Here is a 23,863-nt window from a genome sequence, read left to right as displayed (position 1 = left end):
TATTATTTTCTTCCTGCACCCCAATGGATCACCTTGCACACCCCCTGCTTTGGAGACCACTGCTGTAAATGAAGGTAGAGTGTAGAAATGTTGTTAATTGTGGTGTGCAATTTTATTTATAAAGTGCTTCATTCTATCTTGGGAGTAAACTGTATTAATTTTACGATTTCTGTAAAGTTTGGTGGGGAAGGTATAATATTCCATGGTAACACCTAAAAATTAGTTGTAGTTTGATTTCACTAAACTAGAATGCAGAAGCAAAGATAGGGACACCACAGAGCCCTTGGGTGTTTGCACTTGGAACAGATCCTGAGGTTAGCAGGGTTTTACAGGCAGTGTCCCTCCTAATGGATGTTAGGATAAAATTGCCTGCAGCATAGAATGCTAGATTTAAAGCATGATGGTGAAATTTTTCCTTTAAGAAGGGTATCATCCAGACCCAGGTTACTGACAGAAAATAGTCATTAGTACTCTGAATAACTTAATTTCCCAGTTCTTCTACTAAGATAAGTTATAAAGTATTTTTCAAACTTTCTTTTTGTTTTAGGAATATGCTCAGAGTGGAACTTATACAAATACTTTAGAGCGTCTTGTAAAGGAGATGGAAGACACACAAAGGTTGGTTAAACTCATAATCTGTTAAATTTAACAAACTGCTTTGTTCATGTGGTTGACTTTTGATCTGACTCAGAATATGATCAATTAGTGTATGTGGGTCTGGGGATTTAGCTCAGTGGTAAAGTGACTTCCAAGCAAGTGCAAAGCCCCTCCTCCAGTCTCCAGCACCTGAGATCCCAAGGGAACTAGAGTTAACGTGCACTGTAGGAGCACCATTATTACAATTCTCTTGTAACTGTAGAAATGAAACGCGCTTTCTGATTCCTGAGTTTTCAGAAGACAGGGTTTTACAGTAGACTTGTGTTGCATTATTATAAATTCCTTTCTGCTGGTTATAACAGTATCTTAACTGATATCCTTGATGAAAAGCATGGGTAGAATTTATTTTTATTGTGTATGTGCATAGTTCATGCATGAGAGTGCTAGTGCATGTTTGCTGTAGCATGTATGTAAAGCTCTTGGGACAGTCTCGTCAGTGCTGTGTATGCCAAGCTAGCGGACCCATGAGCTTCAGGGAGACTCCTGTCTCTGCCTCCCATCTCCCTATAGGAGTACTGGGTTACAGACACTTGATCTGTGTATCCATTGCCCTTTCTTTGAAATAAAGAATCTCACCGTGTAGCCCTAGCAGGCCTCAAATTTACAAACTTCTGTCTGTCTCTGACTCTGCCTATTGGGTTCTGGCTTTTGTGTGGGTTCTGAGAGTTCAAGCTCAGATCCTGATGCTTGTGAAGCCAGTGCTGTACTCACAGCCCTAGATTTTATTTTGAATATCTCATTTTATGTTTGTACACTAGCATCAGTATAGCCATCATCATCACCACCTAGTCATCACCACCACCTAGTTCCAGAACAGTCTTCATCTTCTCAAAAGGAAACTCCATGCCTATTACCCTCTTGCTCTTCCTCCCTGCCTTTGGCAAACCACCATTTTTACTTTTCTTACTGTTTCTATGCAGTTGACTATTCTGGATGTGCCACGTGGTATTATTTAGTAGTTTCCTTGTTAGCTCAGGAGTATTGTACTTAGCATAATGTCTTGTTTGTAGTGAAGACTGGGTCAGAATTTCCTGTCCTACATACATGCCACATTTTGTTCATTTGTCCATTAATGGCCACTTGGGCAGTGCTCACTTTGTGGCTGTTGTGGGGAAAATGCTATGATTGTGTGTGTATATATATCTTCAGTCCCCCCTTTTGGTTATTTTGGGTATATACCCACACACAGACTTAGTGAATCATGAGGTGATATATGGCCACCAGCAGGCAATGCATGAGGATTTCTTTTCTCCACATTTTCTCCAGCACTTGTTATTTTTCTCTCTCCCTTTTTTCCTTTTGTACTAGCCTTCTTAAAGGGCATGGGATGGTTTTTTGATTGACATTTTAAATATATTTTTGTGTTCTAAGGCTTTTCATAATTTTGGAGTAATGTCTGTTCAGAGCCTTTACCTGTTTTTATTGTTGGCACAAAGATAGGAGGGCCTTTTCTTTTTTTTCTTTTTTTTTTTCTTTTTTTTTGGTTTTTTCGAGACAGGGTTTCTCTGTAGCTTTGGAGGCTGTCCTTGAACTCACTTTGTAGACCAGGCTGGCCTCGAACTCACAGAGATCCGCCTGCCTCTGCCTCCCGAGTGCTGGGATTAAAGGCGTGCGCCACCAACGCCTGGCAGGAGGGCCTTTTCTTAGAATATTTTATGTTGTGCTTACTTCAGCAACACATAAACTAAAATTGGAACAATACAGAGAAGATTTGCATGACTCCTGTGCAAGGATGACTTTCAGATTTATGAAGCTTTCCATATTTTTTTAAAAATTAGCAATATTTGCCAGGTGGTGGTAGTGCATGCCTTTAATCCCAGTGCTCTGGAGGCGGAGTCAGGTGGATCTCTGTGAGTTCAAGGCCAGCCTGGTCTACAAAAGTGAGTTCCAGGATAGCCAGGGCTGTTGCATAGAGAAACTGTGTCTTGAAAAATAAAAAAAGCAGCTTTTAACTCTGAGAAAACACAATTTTCACATAGTTTGTATAGAAACTACTCTTAGTAAGGAACCATCCTTTGTTATAAATAAATTGATTCCACTTAGAGAAATAATCATTACTTTTTTTTGGTTGGTTGGTTTTGGTTTTGGTTTTCTAGAGACAGAGTTTCTCTGTAGCTCTGGCTGTGCATGCTATCACTACCCTGCAGAAATAAACATTTTTAAAATAAAACAAAACAAAAAAATTTTTTCATGTTTACCAATATCAAGCATTTTTGTTACTGTTTTCTTTTTTTGTTTTTCGAGACAGGGTTTCTCTGTGGTTTTGGAGGCTGTCTTGGAACTAGCTCTTATACACCAGGCTGGTCTCCAGCTCATAGAGATCCTCCTGCCTTTGCCTCCCGAGTGCTGAGATTAAAGGTGTGTGCCACCATGCCCAGCTTGTTACTGTTTTCTTGGGTTGGGGGAATGGTTATTTGCTTAGTTAGACATGATCTCACTATGTTGCCCTGGCTGTCCCCAAAGACAGAAATCCCCAAATTCTGGGATTACAGGTGTGTACCACCACGCCTAACATTAAGTACAAGTTTCAAAACTGATGACCATAGACTGATGACCAAAATGACTGCTCACGTATTCCTAAATCATGTTACTCTTTGGAAGAATAGTTCAAAATGATAAGCAGTCCACTTTATACACTGACAGTCAAAAAAATCAGAATTTAAAAAAACCCTGAGGGTCATAATTTCCCTAATGAAATTTATGTGACTAGCTGAATATAGTGGCAATTGGTGTAATTCAAGAATTTGGGATACTGAGGCAGGAAGAGTTGAATGTCTATCTCAATAAATAAATGGCCAGTGAGATGGTTCATTGAGCAAAAGCACTTTCCCCTTGACATCCAGACTTCAATCCTAAGACTCAAATAATGAAAGGTGAGAATTGACTCTTGAGTTACCACCTGACCTACACATACCTAGTATGTATGTACACATGCACATTCATATAGCAAGTAAATCTAATTTTGGTTGGTTGGTTTTGGTGTTTTGAGATAGGGTGTCACTATGTAGATCTGGCTGTCCTGGAACTCACAGACATCTGCCTGCTTCTGCCTTCTGGATGCAAGGATTCAAGGCATGTAACTGGCTTACATATAAGTTTAAAAATTAAAAAATAAAAGTTTTAAGCAGTGGGCCTGGAGACATGGCTCACTGGCTAAAAACACTTGCTGTTCTTCCAAAGGCCTGATTTTGTTTCCTCACAACCACTTCCAGGAGCTCCAGTACCTTCTTCTGGCCTCTATGGAAACACACACAGGGCACACAAATAAAAAATTATGTGACTAGTTACAGATTTATTACTAATGAGAAAAACATGCCTTATTTATTCAAAGACTACCTATGAAACTAGCCCAGAAAACTTCATTTAAAGTTTAGCTAACTGGAGTATGTGAGATGGCTTAGTGGCCTTGAACTCATAGAGATTTGAATGCTGGGATTAAAGGCATATGTCACCACTCCTACTTTCAAAATAAATTCTAAGTCACTTTAAAAGTAAGTTTAGCTGACTGGATTACATAAAAGTTAGTATATACAAATCTCAAAGTTGTTAAACATAGCTATAGAAAATTTTCAGACATTAAGGTTAAAATTTTTTCCCTCTGGATTTAGAGAAGTTGTTTAAAATTAATCATTGCTACATGTGATACACACTAGTAATCTCAACACATAAGTGGAGGCAGGAACATCTCAAGTAGGCCATTGTAGGATACAAACACACTGGTTAATAGGGATAACATCTTTCTCAGACCAAAGACAGAAGTAACATTTGGTGTGATCAGTAGTGATAAAACAGTGAGTTTATTGATGGCTTATTTTCTTTTAGTCTCGACAAGAGTTTGTGGTTGGGTGTGCCATAGTAAGTGCTCAGTGTTAGATGTGGTGGTGATAATAATCGGATGACCGTGATGAAAACAAAAACCTAATTAGCTTCAGGATGTTGATCTACAAAATGTCTGTGAGAAGATAATCAAATTTGATCATTTACCATTTTTCTTTTTCTGTTCTCTGGTTTAGAAAGATCATTCTTAAATTTCTAACTGTAAAGAAATATTCAAGGGTCTAGAAAGGTGGCTCAGTGAGTAAGAGTACTGGTTGTTCTTCCAGAGGACCCAAGTTTGATTCCCAACACCCACATGAAGGCTCACAACCATCTGTGACTCCAGTGCTAGGAGATGCAACACCCTCTCCTGGCCTCTATGGGCGGTGCTGGCACATGGTTCACAGAGATGCATGTAGGCAGAACAAATACCCGTAAAATAGAATTAAAAAAAAAGAGCAGAACGTATTGTCAAGATATGATTGACCCTGTATTCTAACAGAGTTTGTTTAAAATAGACTATATAGTGAGAGTTTTCCTTGGGACTGCTTTTAGATAACAGCTAAAGCTGTCTGGGTTTCTGTTGGGGTTTTTTATTTGTTCGTAGGGACGGTTGGTTGGCTGGTTGGTTGGCTGGTTGTTTTTGATACAGGGTTTCTTTCTGTACACTTTGGCTGTCCTAGAACTAGCTCTATAGACAAGGCACCCGATTCTGTTTTTAAAATGAATAATAAGCCTGGTCTGGTGTGTATGCTTATACTCCCAACACTCGGGAGACAGAGGCAGGTGACCCTCTGTTGAATTTGAAACCAGGCTGATCTATATAGAGAGTTCTAAGACTACATGGAGAGAACCTGTCTTAAAAATAAATAAATGTAAGTAATGTATTACGACATTCTTTCAATTTTCAGACTAGATGAACTACAGAAGCAACTACAGGAAGATATAAGACAAGGCAGAGGCATTAAATCTCCTATCAGAATTGGTGACCAGGACAGTACAGATGATGAGGATGGCCTCTTGGAAGAACACAGGTAGTGTTTTTTCACACCATCTATAAGCTTGTGGTACTAGTTACCTTTTTTGGTTTTATTTTATTTATTTATTTATTTATCTTTTTTTTTTTTTTTTTTTTTTTTGGTTTTACGAGACAGGGTTTCTCTGTATTGTTTTGGAGGCTGTCGGTCCAGCCCGGCCTCGAGCTCACAGAGATCCGCCTGCCTGTGCCTCCCGAGTGCTGGGATTAAAGGCGTGTGCCACCACCGTCCGGCACTAGTTACCATTTTTTAAATTTGATTTTTAGAAAACATCTGGGCCACTGATAACTGGTTGCCCAGTGACTGATATACACTTAAGTTTTGTTGAAAGGCAAACATTAAAACCAAGGTACTCAGGACAGTGGTGGCACAAGCCTTTAATTCCGGCACTTGAGAGGCAGAGGCAGGCAGATCTCAGATTTCTAAATTAGAGGTCAGCCTGATCTACAGAGCGAGTTCCAGGACAGCCAAACCTACACAGACTTAACCCTGTCTTGAAAAGAAAAAAGAAAACAAAACAAAAAACAGTACATAAGTCTTCACACTGAGAGACTCAGTGTCTTTTGTTTTTTGTTGTTGTTTGGGGTTTTTGTTTTGTTTTGTTTTTAGGTTTTCAAGACAGGGTTTCTTATTTAGCCCTGACTGTCCTACTAGCTCTGTAGACCAGGCTGGCCTCGAACTCACAGAGATCCTCCTGTCTCTGCCTCCCTGGTGCTGGTACTAAAGGTTTGTGCCGCCACAAGCTTTAAGGAGGAGGGCAAAACATTCTTATCGAGACAGGGCTTCTCTGTATATCCCTGGCTATCCTGGAACTCAGTTTGTAGACCAGAATGACCTTGAACTCACAAAGTGCTGGAATCGCAGGCATGCATCACCACTTCCTGGCTGACTGCCTTCATCTTTAAGTTTTTTGTTTTTGTTTTTTGGTTTTTCGAGACAGAGTTTCTCTGTATTGTTTTGGACCAGGCTGGTCTTGAACTCACAGAGATCCGCCTGCCTCTGCCTCCCAGGTGCTGGGATTAAAGACGTGCGCCACCAACACCCATAGCCTTCATCTTTAAGTACAAAACCATTTGTATCCTAACTTTTTGATATTCAATCGTCTTTATGTTTCAGGGAATTTCTAAAGAAATTTTCAGTTACAATTGATGCTATTCCTGATCATCATCCAGGTGAAGAAATATTTAATTTCCTTGATTCTGGAAAAATTTTCAATCAATATACCTTAGATTTAAGAGACTCTGGTTTTATTGGAGACAGTGCTGTGGAAAAGCTTATTCTCAAGTAAGTAAATCATAAACATGTGGGTTTTTTCTGTATGAAAAAATATTCTAAGGGCTGAAGAAATGGCTCATTGATTAATTATACTTGTTGTGCACACCTTTAATCCCAGTACTCGGGAGGCAGGTGGATCTCTGAATTTGAGGGTTTTAGTTAATTCTAGATGTAGTCAAGTTGACAGCTAAGAATAACCATCACAGAGACAAAACACCCATACACATGAACTAAAATCTTTTTTAAAAAGTTGCTCTTAAAAGCTTCAGTTGGGGACTAGTAAAAGAGCCTGCCTATGCCTTCTGGGTGCTGGTATTACCATCACATCAACATGGATTTTTTGTTTGTTTGTTTACAGTTCTAGAAGTAAAACGAAAGCTTCAGCCATGGTACATCTGTTACTTTTTTTATTGACTAGGATTAAGATCAATGTGTAATAGCTGGGAATGTAAGCTCATTTGGTAGAGTGATTATGTAACATATACAGCATATACTGGGTTTGATCTTTAGCACCACATAAATCAGAAGTAGTAATATATGCCTGCAGTCCCAGCACTTGGTTGATAAAAGTGAAAAATGAGAAGTTCCAAGTGGTGTTCATCTACATTGCCAGTTTTTGGTCTGTCTGGGCTACAGGAGATACTATCTCAAAGGGGGGAAATGAGTTTGTAAAATCTAGCCATGCAGTTTACAAGCGGCAGGAAGATTGCACGTTTGAAGTCACCCTGAGCTATGGAGCAATACTGTGTCTCCAAAAACATATTCCCAGTACCACAAAAGAAAGGATCAGTGCTGATAAGAGTAATAACAGTGGCTGTCAAAATAACAGGAGCTTAACCAGATTTGTGTTACTTCATGCCTAGGAAGTCCTGGCACTGGTGTATTGTTTTTGCCATGTTTTTTCTCCATTTATAGTATCTTACTGCTTAATAGTGTCAGCTTTCTGTTCAGATTCCCAGAAAACACATACAACCTGTGCTTGATTTCTGCTCATTGAGTTAGCAGTGCTGTACATAGCAAGTGATTTTGCCCAGCCACATTTCAGAACTTAGGTACCATTGAGAAGACAAAACACAGATATTGGGGTGGGGGAATGACAGCTCTTAGGATCAGCTCAATGCCTAGACTAGGATGTTTGTTCTCAGTGTGTGGCATTCCAGGTCTAGAAAACATTTTGGATTCTCGTGCTGACTTTTAGGGAGTTCATCCCTGAACTGACAAAAGCCCATGTCCTGGGACTTGGTAAACTCTGAGTGCTACATGCACATGTACCTTTGTCCACAGAAAAATGTGGAACTCATCGACTGAGTCAGCTAAGCCACTAATTGATTCTATATATAAACCTCTTCTATGTTAGTATGGAATCTATCTCTATGAACTGAGATTTGCTTACTCATTTCTCTGATTATGTCAAATGTGTTGGTGCTAGAAGTGTTTTGCCATGGGTAACAATCATTGATCTTCTGTTTTCAGATCAGGAAAAACAGATCAGATCTTTTTGACAACACAAGGCTTCCTTACCTCTGCATACCACTACGTCCAGTGTCCTGTACCTGTGTTAAAGTGGCTGTTTCGGGTAAGAGAAATGTTTGGGGCTTATAGTGGGTTCCTGCTGTGTTTCCTACTCAACAAACTTGTAGGGTTTAGTAGGATGCTTCAAGGGTAAAGGTGCTTGCCACCAAGCCTGGGATCTCTTGAAGTTGAGCTGGCATTATAGGTGACTACGAGTCACCAGACATGGGTGCTAGGAACTGAATTCCAATTCTTTAAGAGCAGTGCAGGCTCCTACTCTTAACCACTCAGCCATGTCAGCAGCCCCCATGTATTTATGCAAACCCAACTGTTGATCTCCCCTGTCCATATTTAACTTAAATACATTTCTGTATCTTCCTTCCCCCCACCCCTGTTTTTGGGGGGGAGATAGGGTTCCTCTGTGTAGTCTTGGCTGTTCTGGAACTCACTTGGTAGACCAGGCTGGCCTTAAGCTCACAGAGATCCTCCTGCCTCTGCTTCTCGAGTGCTAGGATTAAAGACGTGTGCCACCATGCCCAACTATCTCTTCATTTTTGTTTTATTTAAGCAATGTTGATTTTATATATTGTTTTGGTGTTTGTCTAGATATGTTGAGCACCAATGTATATGTTACTACTCTTGACATATGAAACAGATAGTAATTTAAAATTTAATACAGTGCATTTTGACAAAGCTAGGAGGACAAAGCTAGGGCTTTCAGTGCTGTAGCAGGTTAAGATGATGCCCAGTTAAGGAAAAATAATTCTCAGGCTACTAGAGTATTCTATTTTAATAACATTGTGGATATACAGAAAATAATAGGAGTAAACAGTTTTTAAGTTTAAAAGGATATCTTACACTGTGCCTTATCAGCAAGGGAGATGTCTCAATACATAAAATCTTCCTGCACAAGGGATCTAAGTTCAGAATCTAAGGACCAGTCTGCAAGCCAGGAATGGCAGCTCTTCTAGCTGAATCTATAAGCTCCAGCTTCAGCAAGAGATCCTTTCTCAAAAAGTAAGATGAAATGGGCTGGGCAAAATGTCTCATTCAGTAAGGATGAGTCTGTGGACCCCTTATGTAGAAGACAGCAGGCTGCAGAGGTTGTCCTCTGACCACTGGCTTGCCGTGGCATGCATTTGTTCGTCCACCTCCAATAAGTGAAGGTCAGAGTCATACAAGAAGACAGCCAGTGTTGACCTGTACTTAATGGGGTCTGTGTATGCCTTCATGTACGTACACAGAAAAGGCTTGTCCTAGAAATCCTATCTTCTTTTAAAGATGGTCTTATTATATAGTCCTCCATGGCCTGGAACTCACTGGGTAGATCCGGTCTCCAACTCAGAGATCTACGTTATCTGTTATTGGATGGATGGGCTGGGGAGGATGAGTCAGCAGTTAAGAGCTCAATGAATACTTTTGCAAAGGACCCAGATATTACTGGTGTCAGAAAATTCGGTTACATGTTGTCTTAGTTAAGAGTTTCTGTTGCTGTGAAGAGACATCATGACCACAGCAACTCTTATAAAGGAAAATATTTAATTGAGCCTGGCTTACAGTTCAGAGGTTTAGTCCATTATTGTCATGATGGGGAGTGGTAATTGAGCATTCTAAGCCAGGCAGTAGTGGTGTACACCTTTCATCCCAATACTCAGGACTCAGAGGCAGGCAGATCTCTGTGAGTTCAAGACCATCCTGGTCTACAGAGTAAGTTCTCGGATAGCCAGGACTGTTTCACAGAGAAATCCTGTCTCAAAAAACAGAGAGAGAGGAAGGGGGGTGTCGTGTATCTGGGTTGGCAGGCAGCAGGAAGAGTGACACTGGGCCTGGCCAGATCATATGAAACCTCCAAGCCCACCCCCAGTGACAGGCTTCTTCCAACAAGGCCACACTTCCTAATAGTGCCACTCCCTATGAGCCTATGGGGCAACTCTCATTGAAATCACCACATATGTGAAGATGTAGGGGGAAGATACAGCATTATTTTTATTTATTTATTTTTTGGTTTTTCGAGACAGGGTTTCTCTGTATTGTTTTAGAGCCTGTCCTGGAACTCGCTCTGTAGACCAGGTTGTCCTCGAACTCACAGAGATCTGCCTGTCTCTGCCTCCCGAGTGCTGGGATTAAAGGCGTGTGCCACCAATGCGAGTCAAGTACTGTGAATAGAAGTTTAACAGACTAAGATAGCTATTGAAAGCATAAGAAGAAAGGGATTTTTGTTGTTTTTTTAATGGAAAGTGGTAAATGAGGTTTTTGGTTCTGATTTTTTGAGACAGGGTTTCTCTGTGTAGTCCTGTCCGTGCTGGAACTTGCTCTGTAGACCAGGCTGGCCTCAAACTCAGAGATCTACCTGCCTCTGCCTCCCAGGTGCTGGGATTAAAGCCATGCTCTACCACCACCCAGCTGTCTTGTCCTTGAAGGGAGCCAGTACATAGTTACTGTTCTTCTTGTGTCTCTGGTGACAACTGAACAACTTTTTAATGGTGCCTTAGTTGGCTTAGTGGGTAGTAAAGTGCTTCCTTCACAAGCATGAGGACTATGTTCAGATCCCAGCAGTCACATGAAAGCTGTGCACAGTTGTACACCTCTATAATCACAGCAAGGCCATAGGGAGAGTAGAGGCCGGTAAATTGGAGGAGGGTTTGCTGACTACCCAATCTATGGGAAATAGTGTGTTCCAGGTTCAGTGAGAGATGCTATGGTCTCTCTCCAGGATAATTTGAGCCTGAACAACATGAAACTCTGTCTCAAAAATAAACTATGAGTGGATGCTGTTTCATGAGTGCACCTGTCCTGCTTCTGTGCCTTCTCTGCTGTGATAGGGTGATACCCTAAAACCATAAGCCAAGACAAATCCTTCTTCCCTTAAAAAGAACAGTTGGAAAGTGGCTACATGAGATAGATAGATAGAAACAAGATCAAGACTTAAGGTCAATTTTAGATACCCAGCTATCTTGAGTCCAGCTGGGGCTACTTAAGACCCAGATCCAGGTCCTCTCCCCTAATTAAAAATGGATGGGGCTGGGTGTTGGTGGCGCACGCCTTTAATCCCAGCACTCGGGAGGCAGAGGCAGGCGGATCTCTGTGAGTTCCAGGCCAGCCTGGTCTACAGAGCGAGTTCCAGGATAGCCTCCAAAGCCACAGAGAAACCCTGTCTCGAAAAAAAAACAAAAACAAAAAAAAAAAATGGATGGGTATATTTTATTTGTAACTTCAATTACTAATTTGTCATGTGCTGTGCTTAAATGTAGAGGCTAGGCGTCAACCTTGGATGTCGTTCCTTAAGTGCCACCCACTTTGTTCTTGAGAACAAGGAACTAGGCTACATGGACAATGTCTTCATTAGGGTTTTATTGCTGTGAAGAGACACCATGACCACAGAAACTTATAAAGAAAAACATTTAATTGGGGCTCGCTTACAGTTCAGAGATTTGGTTCATTATCTTGGCAGGAAGCTGAGAATTGTACATGTGGATCAGCAGGCGGCAGGGAGAGTGACACCAGGCCTGGCTTGAGCTTCCGTGACCTTAGAGCCTACCCCATGTGTCACACTCTCCAACAGGCAGTGCCTTCTAATAGTGCCACTCCCTGTGAGCCTATGGGGCCATTGTCATTCACACCACCACAGCCAGCAAGCCTCACTAGCATTGTGATTGAATGCACAGAACATGGCACTTGGCCTTTTTATTTTCCACAGGTTCTGGTGATTGAACTCGGGTCCTCTTGCACAGAAAACATTTTACCAACGAAACTAAATCCCAGCCCTGTGTGATTTTTGCCAATGATCATCTTAGGAACTGTCTTTTTCTTTATGGTTATCGGGGGTGGGAGTTAAAGGGTATGTTGTATGTGTACGCGTGTGTGCGTGCACGTTCAAGTGTTAGCTATGGGTTGACGTGGGTGTCCTCAGTTGTTCCCCACTTTATTTTTTGAGACAGTCTTTCACTGAAACTGGAGCTCACTGGATTGGCCAGTGAGCTCCAAGGACCCTTGTATCTTTACCTAAAGCTGGGAATTTCAAACGCATATCTCCCTGCTGGAGAGATGGCTCAGTGGGAAAGAGCCGTGGCTGCTCTTCTAAAGGACCCAGGTTAAATTCCCAGCCCTACCGGGCAGTTCGCAGCAATCTAAACTCCAGTCCCGGAGGATCTGATGTCCTCTGGCCTCCATGGGAATTGTTATATTCAGACAATATAACCAGGCAGAACACGCATACACATAAAAGTAACAAACAAAATACAAAAAATCCTAATGTACAACACCATATTTGGGTTTGCTTGTGTTTTGAGATGAGGTCTCACTACATATAGCCCTAAATGTATGAAACTCTTTGTAGACCAGGGTGACTTCAAACTCAGAAGGGATCTGCCTGTCTGTGCCTTCCAAGTTCTGGAGTTAAAGGTGTGCACCACCACACCCAGTCGTTCTTGGGTTTTACGTGGATATCTCATGTCTTCACAGTTGTTCTTCAACACTTTGACAACTAAGTCTCCCAGTCCTTCCATTGTATATAGTTCAGGAGTGGTGCTACATCATAGAAAAGTAACTTTATAGTTTCAGGTGTTACTTATCTAACTACAAATAAAAGTTACAGAAATAAAAACAAACACCAGAAACCAAATAGCCTGTTAGAAAGAGGCCTGAACTGAGACTAGACCTGTGTTTGGCTCCAACTCCTTTGTTTCTATTAATAAATATATGTCCCATTAGTAAGGTATTGGTCAGTTTGTTTATAAATATAATGAAAACCCTTCCTAGGTTATTGTGTTAAGTAAAGTGCACATGAAACTGTTTTGGAAGTGGGATGTCACTGCTTTACCCGGGCTGGACTCACATCCTATCTTAGCCTCCTAAAGAGCTAGGATTGAGAACATTCTCTGTATCACTATCGTTGTAAGTTAAGAGAAGCGGCGCGAGAAGACACCATGGGACAGGGTTCAAGCAGAGAGTTTTTTTATTAGGGAAAGGGATCATGAAAAGGGGAAATGGGAGGGAGGAGACCAACCTCCAGAGACAGGAGCAGCAGGAGAGAGGAAAGAGGAAGAAAGACAGAGGCAGAGAAAAAAAGAGAGAAGGATGGGAGGTGGCAGGGCCCTTATAAAAGGGAACATAGTGAGTTTTCACACGTGGTGCTCTTAGGGACTGCAGCTGTGGGTATACCCTGTTAGAACCCCAAGGATAGGCCTATATACAGATGTCTGAATACTAACAACCAAACTTAAAATAGCTTCATATAAGCCTAGCAAACTAAACTCATTTTTTCTTTCTTTCTAACACTTTGTTATTTATGTCTTTGACAGATGATGTCAGTTCACACAAATTGTATTGTGTCGGTACAGATTTTAAGTACTTTGATGGAGATCACCATTAGAAATGGTGAGTACATAAACTGATTTGTAGTGTGTGCTGTTACTTATTTCATGATCTCTTTCATATTGCTTAATGTTAGAATTGTGTTTTTGGTTTTGATTTTTTTGCTGGTACTGGATATTAAACATGGGGCTTCATGAATGCTAAATAAGCACTCTACCTGACCTATATCCCTAGCTGTAAAATTAATTTATTTTTATTTTATGTGCATTAGTGTTTTGCCATGAGTTTCGTGTCTTCTGGAACTGAAATTATTGACAGTTGTGAGCTGCCATGTGGGTGCTCAGAATTGAACCTGGGTCCTCTAGAAGAGCAGTCAGTGATCTTAACCACTGATCCATCTCTCCAGCCCCATAATTGCTTATCTTTGAAAAAGAAATGAAATACCAATCAAAAACAAGTGTCTAATTTTCTGTTCTTTGAGAAAGAAGCTCTCAGATCTTACAGATGACAACCCTTAATATTTAACACAGGAGTTATTTTACAGGGTCAGTAGAAATATTTGAAAGCTTATTCATGCATTAAATCACCCAATTAAAATTATGATTTAAGCTTAGTTATTGAGTCATGTAGCTTAGGCTATCTGAAACTAACTTTGTAAGCTGAACTGGCCTTGAACTCTTCCCTCAGCCTTCTAAGTGCTAGGATTACAAGTATATACCTCTGGGCTCAGATTTAACTAGCTGATATAAATTTGCTTATGATTTAACAACAGTATTGTGTTAATAGTGCATTAAGGCAGATTGAAACTATTTATTGTATGAGTGTTGCTTTCTCACCTTTGAAGGCCCTTTTACTACAAGAAGCATCGTGATTTAGCCAATCACTTATTTGAGGGATGAAGACTATAAGGCCACTTAAGATGAGAAAGTCTTCCAGTGTAAATGGTAGTTAGGATTTTAACCACTGTTGTAATCATCTCATAACGTGGTTATTTCTTTATGACTTACACTCTAGTGGATCACTCAGATATTTTCCTTGTGTTATTTAGTTCACACAATCTGGTAAATTATGCTTTCTTTGATGTACCTTAACTATGTTGTTAACATACCATTAGCAGCTAGCATTTCTTTGAAGTCATTGTGATAAAAGCCAAGTATGGTGGCATGTGCCTATAATCCTAGCATAGGCTGTATAGTGAGACTCTTGTCTCAAAAAAAAAAAATGAAAGGCGGAAATAATGATCGTAATCTGCCTCACAGACTGACTGCCACTTTGTGTATGAGTGGTTCAAATAAAATAATTTCTTGTGTTAAGCAGATACTTTCAGTGATTCACCAGTTTGGCCCTGGATCCCATCGTTGTCTGATATAGCAGCTGTGTTTTTAAACATGGGCATTGGATTTGGATCTTTGTTTCCTCTGGAGACTCTTCAGCCAGACTTTAATGAAGACAACCTAATGTAAGTTTTCTTCTCATAGTAAATGCCAAAAAGATCTTCTGGGTTTTTTTGAGACAGTATCTTAACCTGGCCTAGAACTTGCTATGTTGTAGGCCAGACTGGCCCTGGACTAACAGATCCACCTGCCTCTGACTTCCAAGTGCACAAATTAAAGAAAGGCATGCGCCACCACACTGGGCTCAGAAAGAAGATTTTTAATGATATCCTGTCATTGTCATTATAATTGATTTAATAAATTCAGTATTCATTCTTAAATTTAAAGCTGAAATCAATCTGGAAATATTTACATTCCTAATAATCTGCCCTAATCTAAAAGTTGTCATCATGTTTAATAGGGAAATAATAGAAACATTCTTTTTGGTTTTCCAAGACAGGATTTCTCTGTGGCTTTGGAGGCTGTCCTGGAACTAGCTCTTGTAGATCAGGCTGGTCTTGAACTCACAGAGATCCATCCACCTGCCTCTGCCTCCCAAGTGTAGAAACATTCTTGTAAAGAGTTTTAAAGTCTTCTCTTTGTTACTTAACATTGTTTTGCCAGGCCAGCAAGATGGCTGATCAAGTAAAAGCACTTCCCATGCAAGCCAGATAGCTTCTTCTCCTCAGTTCTGTCTTTTTTGACATGTGGTAGAAGGAAGTAACTTGACTCCCAAAAGTTGTCCTCTGACTTCTTTACTGGGGCCTTGGTACACGCACCCAAACTTACACACCCCCTACCCTATATGCCCAACCTCACCCTCAATAAATTTAATTTCTTAAAAATGTTATGCAGATATTTTTGATCAAAGCAGTTAGACAAAGGGGGAGGACCATAAAAAATTGGAAAGAACTTGGCAAAAAAAAATATTTTTTGATAAATGACTTAGTCTACACATAGAGGCCTAAGAGTCAACTGAGAGACTCTGACAGATATCATGTGGACACCAGGGAGTAAAATTTATAAAGAGAAGCCAATAACCTTCAGGTATCTGATCAGTAACTAGTTAAAAGTATGCCAAGGGGCTGGAGAGATGACTCAGAGGTTAAGAGCACTGACTGCTCTTCCAGGGGTCCTGAGTTCAGTTCCCAGAAACCACATGGTGGCTCACAGCCATCTAAATTCAATCTGGTGCCTTCTTCTGGCATGTATGCAGAACACTGTATGTGTAATAAATAAATCTTTAAAAAATAAATAAATAAAAGTATGCCGAAAGAAAGGAATTTAGTGACAGTGTAGGGAAAAAAAATCTAGAAATAAGCCTAACTAGATATGTATGTATGTAATTACTAAAGAAAAAAGATTGCACATGATAAGCCTACTATGTGTTCTGCCATGGAATTCTAGCCTAAGTGTGTTCAGATGTAGAACTAAATGTCAGCAGGATTTGAGAAAATAGGAAGGAGATCACATAACTGATTCAAAATTCATAAAAAATAGAAAAATGAGGCAAAACTGGCCTTAGTTATAGAAGAGGAGGAGGTGAGTTTATGTGTAGAATCCTCCATGAAAGGAAATACGGAATTTGATCACATTTTTGAAGTCTTGATGGCAATGATTTTTTTTCTTTTGTGAGTATTCTAGCTGCATTCATGACTTTATGCCAGAAGAGGGCAACAGATCCCACTCCAAATGGTTGTGAGCCACCATGTGGTTGCTGGGAATTGAACTCAGGATCTCTGGAAGAGCAACCAGTGCTCTTAACTACTGAGCCATTTCTCCAGCCCCGGCAGTGATAATTTTAAGTAATGTTAGAGAAACCCTTCAGAATAAAGGGGAAGAAAAAGCATGGTAGGAGCACAAGTAAGAACACGACCTGGTCACAGACAAGGGCTTGCTTTTAAGTATGAAAGATAAACATCAGTAACACTGCAAAATGGGCAAAAGACAGAAATTAATTGCAGAAAAAAAGAAGTAAAAGCCACTCTTAAATTTTGAGCACACATTCATCTTGGCTCATAAGAAAAATACAAACTGTTATAATATGGTGTGTCCAAAACCAAATTCACTTCTACACTTTCACTGTAACTAGATCCCTTGTTACTTAGGTACACTTCATATCAGAAAATATGTTGAACAGCAAAATTTTGGACATGTTTTAATAATTTAAATAGAAGAAATAATACCTTCCCAGCTTATCAAAAAATCCTCTGATATTACTATTCTGTTTGTGTTTAGAAACAGCTCTGACTATCCTAAACCTTAGTTGAGGGATTGCAGATATGTGCCACCACACTCAGCCAAATACCTCTTCCTGCCACCCCGAAGCAAGGTTTCACTATGTGGGCCCTGGCTGGCCTGGAACTTGTGTCAACCAACTTGCCTTAAAGTCACAAGAATTCAGCTGCCTCTGCCTCCCAAGTGCTGGGATCAGACATGTGCACCATCACCATACCCAGCTATATACTCATTTAAAAATACCGCATAATTCTGAATGACGTAAACAGTTAAAGGACTGGAGAGATGGCTTAGCAGTTAAGAATTTGTGCTGCTCGCCAGGCGTTGGTGGGGCACACCTTTAATCCCAGCACTTGGGAGGCAGAGGCAGGTGGATCTCTGTGAGTTCGAGGCCAGCCTGGTCTACCAAGCGAGTTCCAGGACAGCCTCCAAAACAATGCAGAGAAACCCTGTCTCGAAAAAAAAAAAAAAAAAGGATGATGAGTCATCAACACCCATGTTGGGCTGCTCAGAATTGCCTGTAATTCCAGCTTCACAAGATCCAGTACTCTCTTCTGGACTCCAGACACACATATATACATAACTAAAAATAAAATAACTTCAAAATTATAATCTTGATTTTTAAGCAACTGAGAATTGCCTCAGTCTGGTGTGTAACTAGACAGTGGTATATAATGGTGGGAGGTGATTAGCAGGTAAATAAGCATGCATTGTGGTGAAGAGCTAGCAGGATGTTCAGAGAGCAGTGTCAAGTGCAGTGTGTGACAAGTCTGTCTGTCCTGTCAGCCAACTCCCTAATAACAACATGGAGACTTCTTACTCATTATGAAAACTCCAGATAGTATATGTTTGTTCCTAGCTCTTACAACTTAAATTAACACATTTATTTTCATCTATGTTCTCTCACAAGAACACCTTCTCTACCCCCTCACACCTCCTATTTCATCTGCGTGCTTCCTGATATCTCCCTCTGCTCCTCAGTTCCTCCTCCTTTCTCTGCAAGCATAGTCCTGACTATCCTCCCTGCTATTGGCTCTTAATAATCAAATATCTCGTGATATTTCCCCCTGTTTGTTTAAATAAAAAAGAAAGGTTTTAACTCTTAACGCAGTAATAAGATTTACCAGGTAAGAATCAGATTTACACAGGGCGTTGGTGGCGCGTGCCTTTAATCCCAGCACTTGGGAGGCAGAGGCAGGTGGATCTCTGTGAGTTCAAGGCCAGTCTGGTCTACAGAGCTAGTTCCAAGACAGCCTCCAAAACAACACAGAGAAACCCTGTCTCAAAAAAAAATTATATTTACAATGTACAGTCCATTTGTATTTGGCAATTTCAGAGAAAATACTCTATTATCTAATCCATCATGATGAGTCCAAAGTTTAAACCTAAACCTCTTTTTCATAATAACTTGTATTATCAACCCAAAACTATCTTTTTAGACCTCAAAACATTTTCTTAGATAATTGACCTTTTATGTTTCTCAGCCTTATAAACTTTATACGTCTCTTGTGAGTTTCTTTTCTGACTTTCGTAGCAAGGAAGAGTGTGACTATAACTGTGTTGCCTTCAAGTTCATCAGAGACCTGAGGAGGATGTAATATTACCTGAATAAGCAGGAAGCGCAGAACAAACATCTTCTCAAACTATAAAAGTGACAGAAGCAGCTGGCTGCCTGGACAGTCACCCAAGGTTCCTCTGCAATGTTGGGGAATTCCCTACAGGCGTAGAATATATGACAGACTTTTCTGTGAAACAGAAATTTTGAAGGACTGTCATATCTTGCCTTGGCAAAGTTTGACAGTTGCCTTCTTTTGTGTTCTGCTTATCTAATTTGGACAACATATTATTAGGGGCCAAGGCAAGGGCAGAAAGCAAGCTCCATATGGAGGTTCTTTGAAGTAAATTGGTGCTGTCATGAAAAGCCTTGTTATTAAAACATTTTAAATGTCATATTTTGTAGGACTTTGAAGTGTTTTAAATGTATCCATTTGACCTTGAAAACATACCTAACATGGCCACAAATTGATTGTTAGATGACTACCTACTAACCTGTATTTCTTCATTATCCTAAATAGTTTGTAATTACAACTTTCGAGGATTAGAAATGTACATTACTTTGTTAAATGAGCTGACTAGTCACAATACCTTAAACAAAAGTAGTAACATATAGTATAATAAAAATAACCTTAAATTTGTACCAGTATACAAAAATCCATATAAATGTAAAATATTTGAGACTATCTGTTACTGTTTTTAGTTCAAAAGTAGACTCAACAATCCACCTTTTTATCCCATCAATTCTATGCTATATCCCTCTCACGTTTTCCCTTTAGAAAGAGATTCCTGAATCTAATCTCCTTTGTTGAGCTTTTTTCCTGACCATGACAATAACAGCTCATAACCAGTCTCACCCCCCTCAAACGATGATAAACATCCATAGCCCACCAAATGACCAAAACCACCCACCCCAGCTCTTGGGAATGTGGACATTGTGTTTTCTATACTTTCCTGTTGTCTGTAGATAATGGCATCTTTAGGGAGCCTGAGAAAACTGCGATAATGGTCAAGTCCTGGGAAAACTCGCTATGGGGAAGCTGACGCTCTACAGTGGGAAAGCACAAGGCATATCTTAGCTAGCAGCTTTGAAGCTGTTCTGTATGTAGAACTCTGAGGAGTCTGCAGCAGAGGCAATCCAAAAGGCTGGATCCCTGGGCCATACAGTTCCTTTGGTGTCTGGTCCCCTTGCTCTGAAAACATAAAAGTATGGACTGTGCATTGTATACACAAACCAGCCAAAGATGATTTTTTGTTGTTGTTGTTGTTGTTTTAGGTTTGAGCAAGTAACATATATGTTACCTGTTTTGTAGTTTTTCTAGGTCTATTACTTCATGTCTGTAGCAAGGATTTTCAGGGAGCCTTCCCTGACCAAACCTGATCTCTGTCAACTTTAAAGGAATCCACAGCCTTTCGTTTTCCATGGAAACAAAAGCATGACCTCTTCCCCAAAGCAATGTATTTTCTGGCTTCCATTTATAGTTAAGGCACTGCTGGGCTGGTTTAGGATCCAGACTCTGTATTTTCCATCTTTATATGATTTATCCTTTTTATATTTTATTCTCTCTCTAGACTTATAAACTACTTTTTTCTATGACCGTCTATACCCATTTTCTTTTCTTTTTTAAGGCTTTGCACATTTTTTAAGTGCTATAACCTGTTTAGAGATTTTTTTTTCCCAATCTGGATCTGTCTTTACTGAGCCCCTGCAGCATTCTCTGACTGCATGGGACAAATCTTAATTGCTATGTCAGCTTCCACATCTAGCCTGTAGGCAGCGGCTGGTAGCAGCACCTCCCTGTGCCTGTAAACACCAGCCTACGTGAGAGACTGCAGGACTAGAAAGCCACATCCAGCTGCTTGCCCAGACTTTTCTTAGCTTTCTCACACTGTTTGGATAGTCAAACACACACATTGCACACCATAGGTATCAGGGTTCAGACTTATTATTAATTATGAAAGCTCAGCCTTAGTTTAGGATGTCTTTTTGAATCTACATTATTTTATGTGGCTTGGTTACCTTTACTTTGTACTCCCCTCCCCATCCTGCTTTCTCTCCATCTGGCTGGTGACTATGCCTTTCTTTTTCCCAGAGCTGTCTTTGTCCAAAAGTCCTGCCTATACCTCATGTCTAGCTATTGGCCATTTAGCTTTTTATTAAACCAATCACAGTGACACATCTTTACACAGTGTAATAAAATGCCTTGAAACATTTGGTCAGTTTCTTGCTCAGTGGATAACTGCCATAATAAAACCAAAAGTTTGATTATTATAGATGACTAACTACTAACCTGTATTTCTTACATTTTTTAAATGAGATGCCTAGGTATAATACCTTAAGTGTAGAAACATATACAGTATGCTAAAACAAAAACCTTACATTTTTATCAGTATACAAAAATCCATACCAATGCAAAATATTTAAGACTAACAGTTTCTTTTGGGGGGAGGGTGGATTTTTTTGTTGTTGTTTTGTTTTGTTTTTTGGAGGGGATTTCAAGACAGGGTTTCTCTGTGGCTTTGGGGCTTTTGGAGACTGTTCCAGAACTAGCTTTTGTAGACCAGGCTGGTCTCGAACTCACAGAGATCTGCCTGCCTCTGCCTCAAGACTAACAGTTTTTTAGTTTAAAAGTAGATTCAAAGAGGCAGGCGGATCTCTGAGTTCGAGGCCAGCCTGGTCTACAAAGCTAGTTCCAGGACAGCCTACAAAACAACACAGAGAAACCCTGTCTCGAAAAACCCCCAAAAAAAAAAAAAAAGTAGATTCAATAATCTACCCTTTTTCCTATCATTTCTATACTATATCCCCCTTTTTCTTTTCAGAACAATATCTCTGAATCTAATCTCCTTTCTCCCTGAACGGTAACAACTTGTAAACAACCCTTGTAAACAATGATGAACACCCGTCATCCATTAAACAACCAATGGAATGTGGGCATCTTGTTCTATAGACTGCTTCCTGTTGTCTGGGGGTGACAGCATTTCTAGGGGATCCTGAGGAAATTGGGACAATGTTCAAGTCCTGGGAGAGCTAGCTGTATTGTTAGTTTGTTTAGTCTCTGTGTGATGGGAAAGTTAAAACTTATCTGAAGCCCTGGCTGGAGTGGTCTCTGAGGCTGGACCATCTTAGCTAGCAGCACTGAAGTAGTTCTGGCTGCAGAATTTTGAGGAAAGTGTAACAGGCATTTTGAGAGGCAGGGTTACCTGGGCTCCTTATCTTCGTTGGTGTTTGGTTTGGTTTGGTTTGGTTTGGTTTGGTTTGGTTTGGTTTGATTTTCTAAAGACACAAACTTTTAAAGGTAACATACATCTGCATTCGCACAACTATGGAATGTGTGTAAACACAAGTCAGGTAAAGATTTTCTGTGTTCAAGCAGGTGAAAGGCATCTGTCAATTTTTCAAAGTCTTTTTGGACTATATAACCAAACTAAATATTCATGTCATAGGAAGGGATGGCATGTAGTAATAAGTCATGAGGACTCTTGTTACCAACAAGATTTATCATGTCTTATCCAATCTCAGAGTTCTTCCCATTGTAGAAGGTTCAGTCTATATGTCACCTGTCCTGTAGTCTTTCTTGGTTTCTTTCTTCATGTCTATAGCAAAGATCCTCAGGAGGTCTTCCCCAATCAAATCTGATCTCTATTAATTTTGAAGAGCGCCATAACTTTGTTTTAACCTTTCCCAATGCAGCACATTTTTTGACTTCCATTCTGAAGTTAAGACATTCTTAAAATATATATGTTGGTTTAATTTAGCAGGGTTTTTTTTTTTGAGATTTATTTATTTATTATGTGCACAGTGTTCCACCCGCATGTATGCCCACAGACCAAAAGAGGGCACCAGATCTCATGGATGGTTGTGAGCCACCATGTGGTTGCTGGGAATTGAACTCAGGACCTCTGGAAGAGCAGCAGTGCTCTTACCTGCTGAGCCGCCTCTCCAGCCCCTGGTTTAGCAGTTCTCATAACCATTGTCTCTCAGCAGCTATTGGTTTTTGTTGTTCATTAGCATTAAAATTTAAAGTCAATAAATTACCATATAGGATCTAGACAACCTGTGTATTTCCCATCTTTACATGGGCTTTTTCCTTTTATATTACTTTATTCTCACTTGAAAGACATTACTATTTTTAGTTTTTTTCTATGACTATATGTACCCATTTTCTTTTTCTTCAGCATCTAAGTACATTTTTAAATATACTGTACCTTTTTAGAGATTTTCCGTGTTGAAATCTGGCTTTACTAAGCACCTGTCGTGTTCTCTCATGAGACAAATCTTAACCTGACATGTCGACCGCCTTTTGGCTCAGCTTAGTGCATGGTTCTGGCACTGGTGGCTGGTAACCATGCCTGTGCATGCTGTGGAGCACCAGCCTGCCTGAGAGACTGCAGGACTAGGAAGCCACGCCGTGCTTCCTGTCCAGAACTTTACTTAGCTTTCTCAGGCCCTATGTGTGCCCCATGGAGCCTCCATGTTGGCACCATTCTCTGTCCCATGAGCCACCTCCCAAGTAATGACTGGGAGACTTACTATGACAGCTCAGCCTATAGCTTAGGCTTGTTCTAACTAGCGATTTTAACTTAAGTTAGCCTGTTCATTTAATCTGTGTTCTATGGCCTGACGTCATCTCTCTTCCATTTTGTACTTCCTGTGCCTTAGGTGCCTCCTGATATCTCCTTCTGCTCCTCATTTCCTCTTTCTCCTCCCCCCCCTCCCCCCCAGAAGTCCTGCCTAGCTATTGGTCATTTAAGTTTTTGTTAAACCAATCACAGTGACACATCTTTACACAGTGTAATCAAATGTCTCATGCCAGCAGTGCGAAGGAGTAAGCACACTGTTCAGACAGGAGTGTCAGAGACTACCATAGCCCCACCTGACTTAAAACTTGAGTCCTAAGAACATTCTAGCATTTTCAGTTGCTATCCCACCTATTCTCACATGCCAGTGCTGCTTTCTTTGCCTGTCTCATAGCTGTTCCTTCCTTTATATGCCTAGTCTTAAGTCAGATCCTCTCTCCAAGACTTGCCTGCCAAACATCTTTTTCTAGCATTTCCTTCTCCAAGACTCTTCACTATTAGAAATCT

General features: G+C 40.3%; 1 protein-coding gene and 1 non-coding gene across 3 annotated transcripts in view; both read left to right on the top strand.

The window, feature by feature from the left end:
- Positions 1–23,863, top strand: part of Slf2 (SMC5-SMC6 complex localization factor 2) — a 58,160-nt gene that overhangs the window by 11,873 nt on the left and 22,424 nt on the right. The window contains exons 6-11 of one of the 2 annotated variants that reach the window (XM_040743904.1): positions 548–618; positions 5,385–5,507; positions 6,627–6,794; positions 8,259–8,361; positions 13,598–13,673; positions 14,928–15,069. In XM_040743904.1, the coding sequence (XP_040599838.1) occupies positions 548–618; positions 5,385–5,507; positions 6,627–6,794; positions 8,259–8,361; positions 13,598–13,673; positions 14,928–15,069 (683 nt within the window). Of the gene's footprint in view, positions 1–547; positions 619–5,384; positions 5,508–6,626; positions 6,795–8,258; positions 8,362–13,597; positions 13,674–14,924; positions 15,070–23,863 lie in introns of both variants that reach the window. The other variant, XM_040743897.1, reaches the window with a different exon arrangement.
- LOC121135746 lies at positions 2,318–2,424 on the top strand. Its single transcript, XR_005872857.1, has one exon. It is a non-coding gene; the product is annotated as a U6 spliceosomal RNA (small nuclear RNA).

This window comes from Mesocricetus auratus, unplaced genomic scaffold, assembly GCF_017639785.1.
Source record: "Mesocricetus auratus isolate SY011 unplaced genomic scaffold, BCM_Maur_2.0 Super-Scaffold_4256, whole genome shotgun sequence".
NCBI classification, from domain to species: domain Eukaryota; kingdom Metazoa; phylum Chordata; class Mammalia; order Rodentia; family Cricetidae; genus Mesocricetus; species Mesocricetus auratus.
This window is presented reverse-complemented; position numbering and strand designations above follow the sequence as displayed.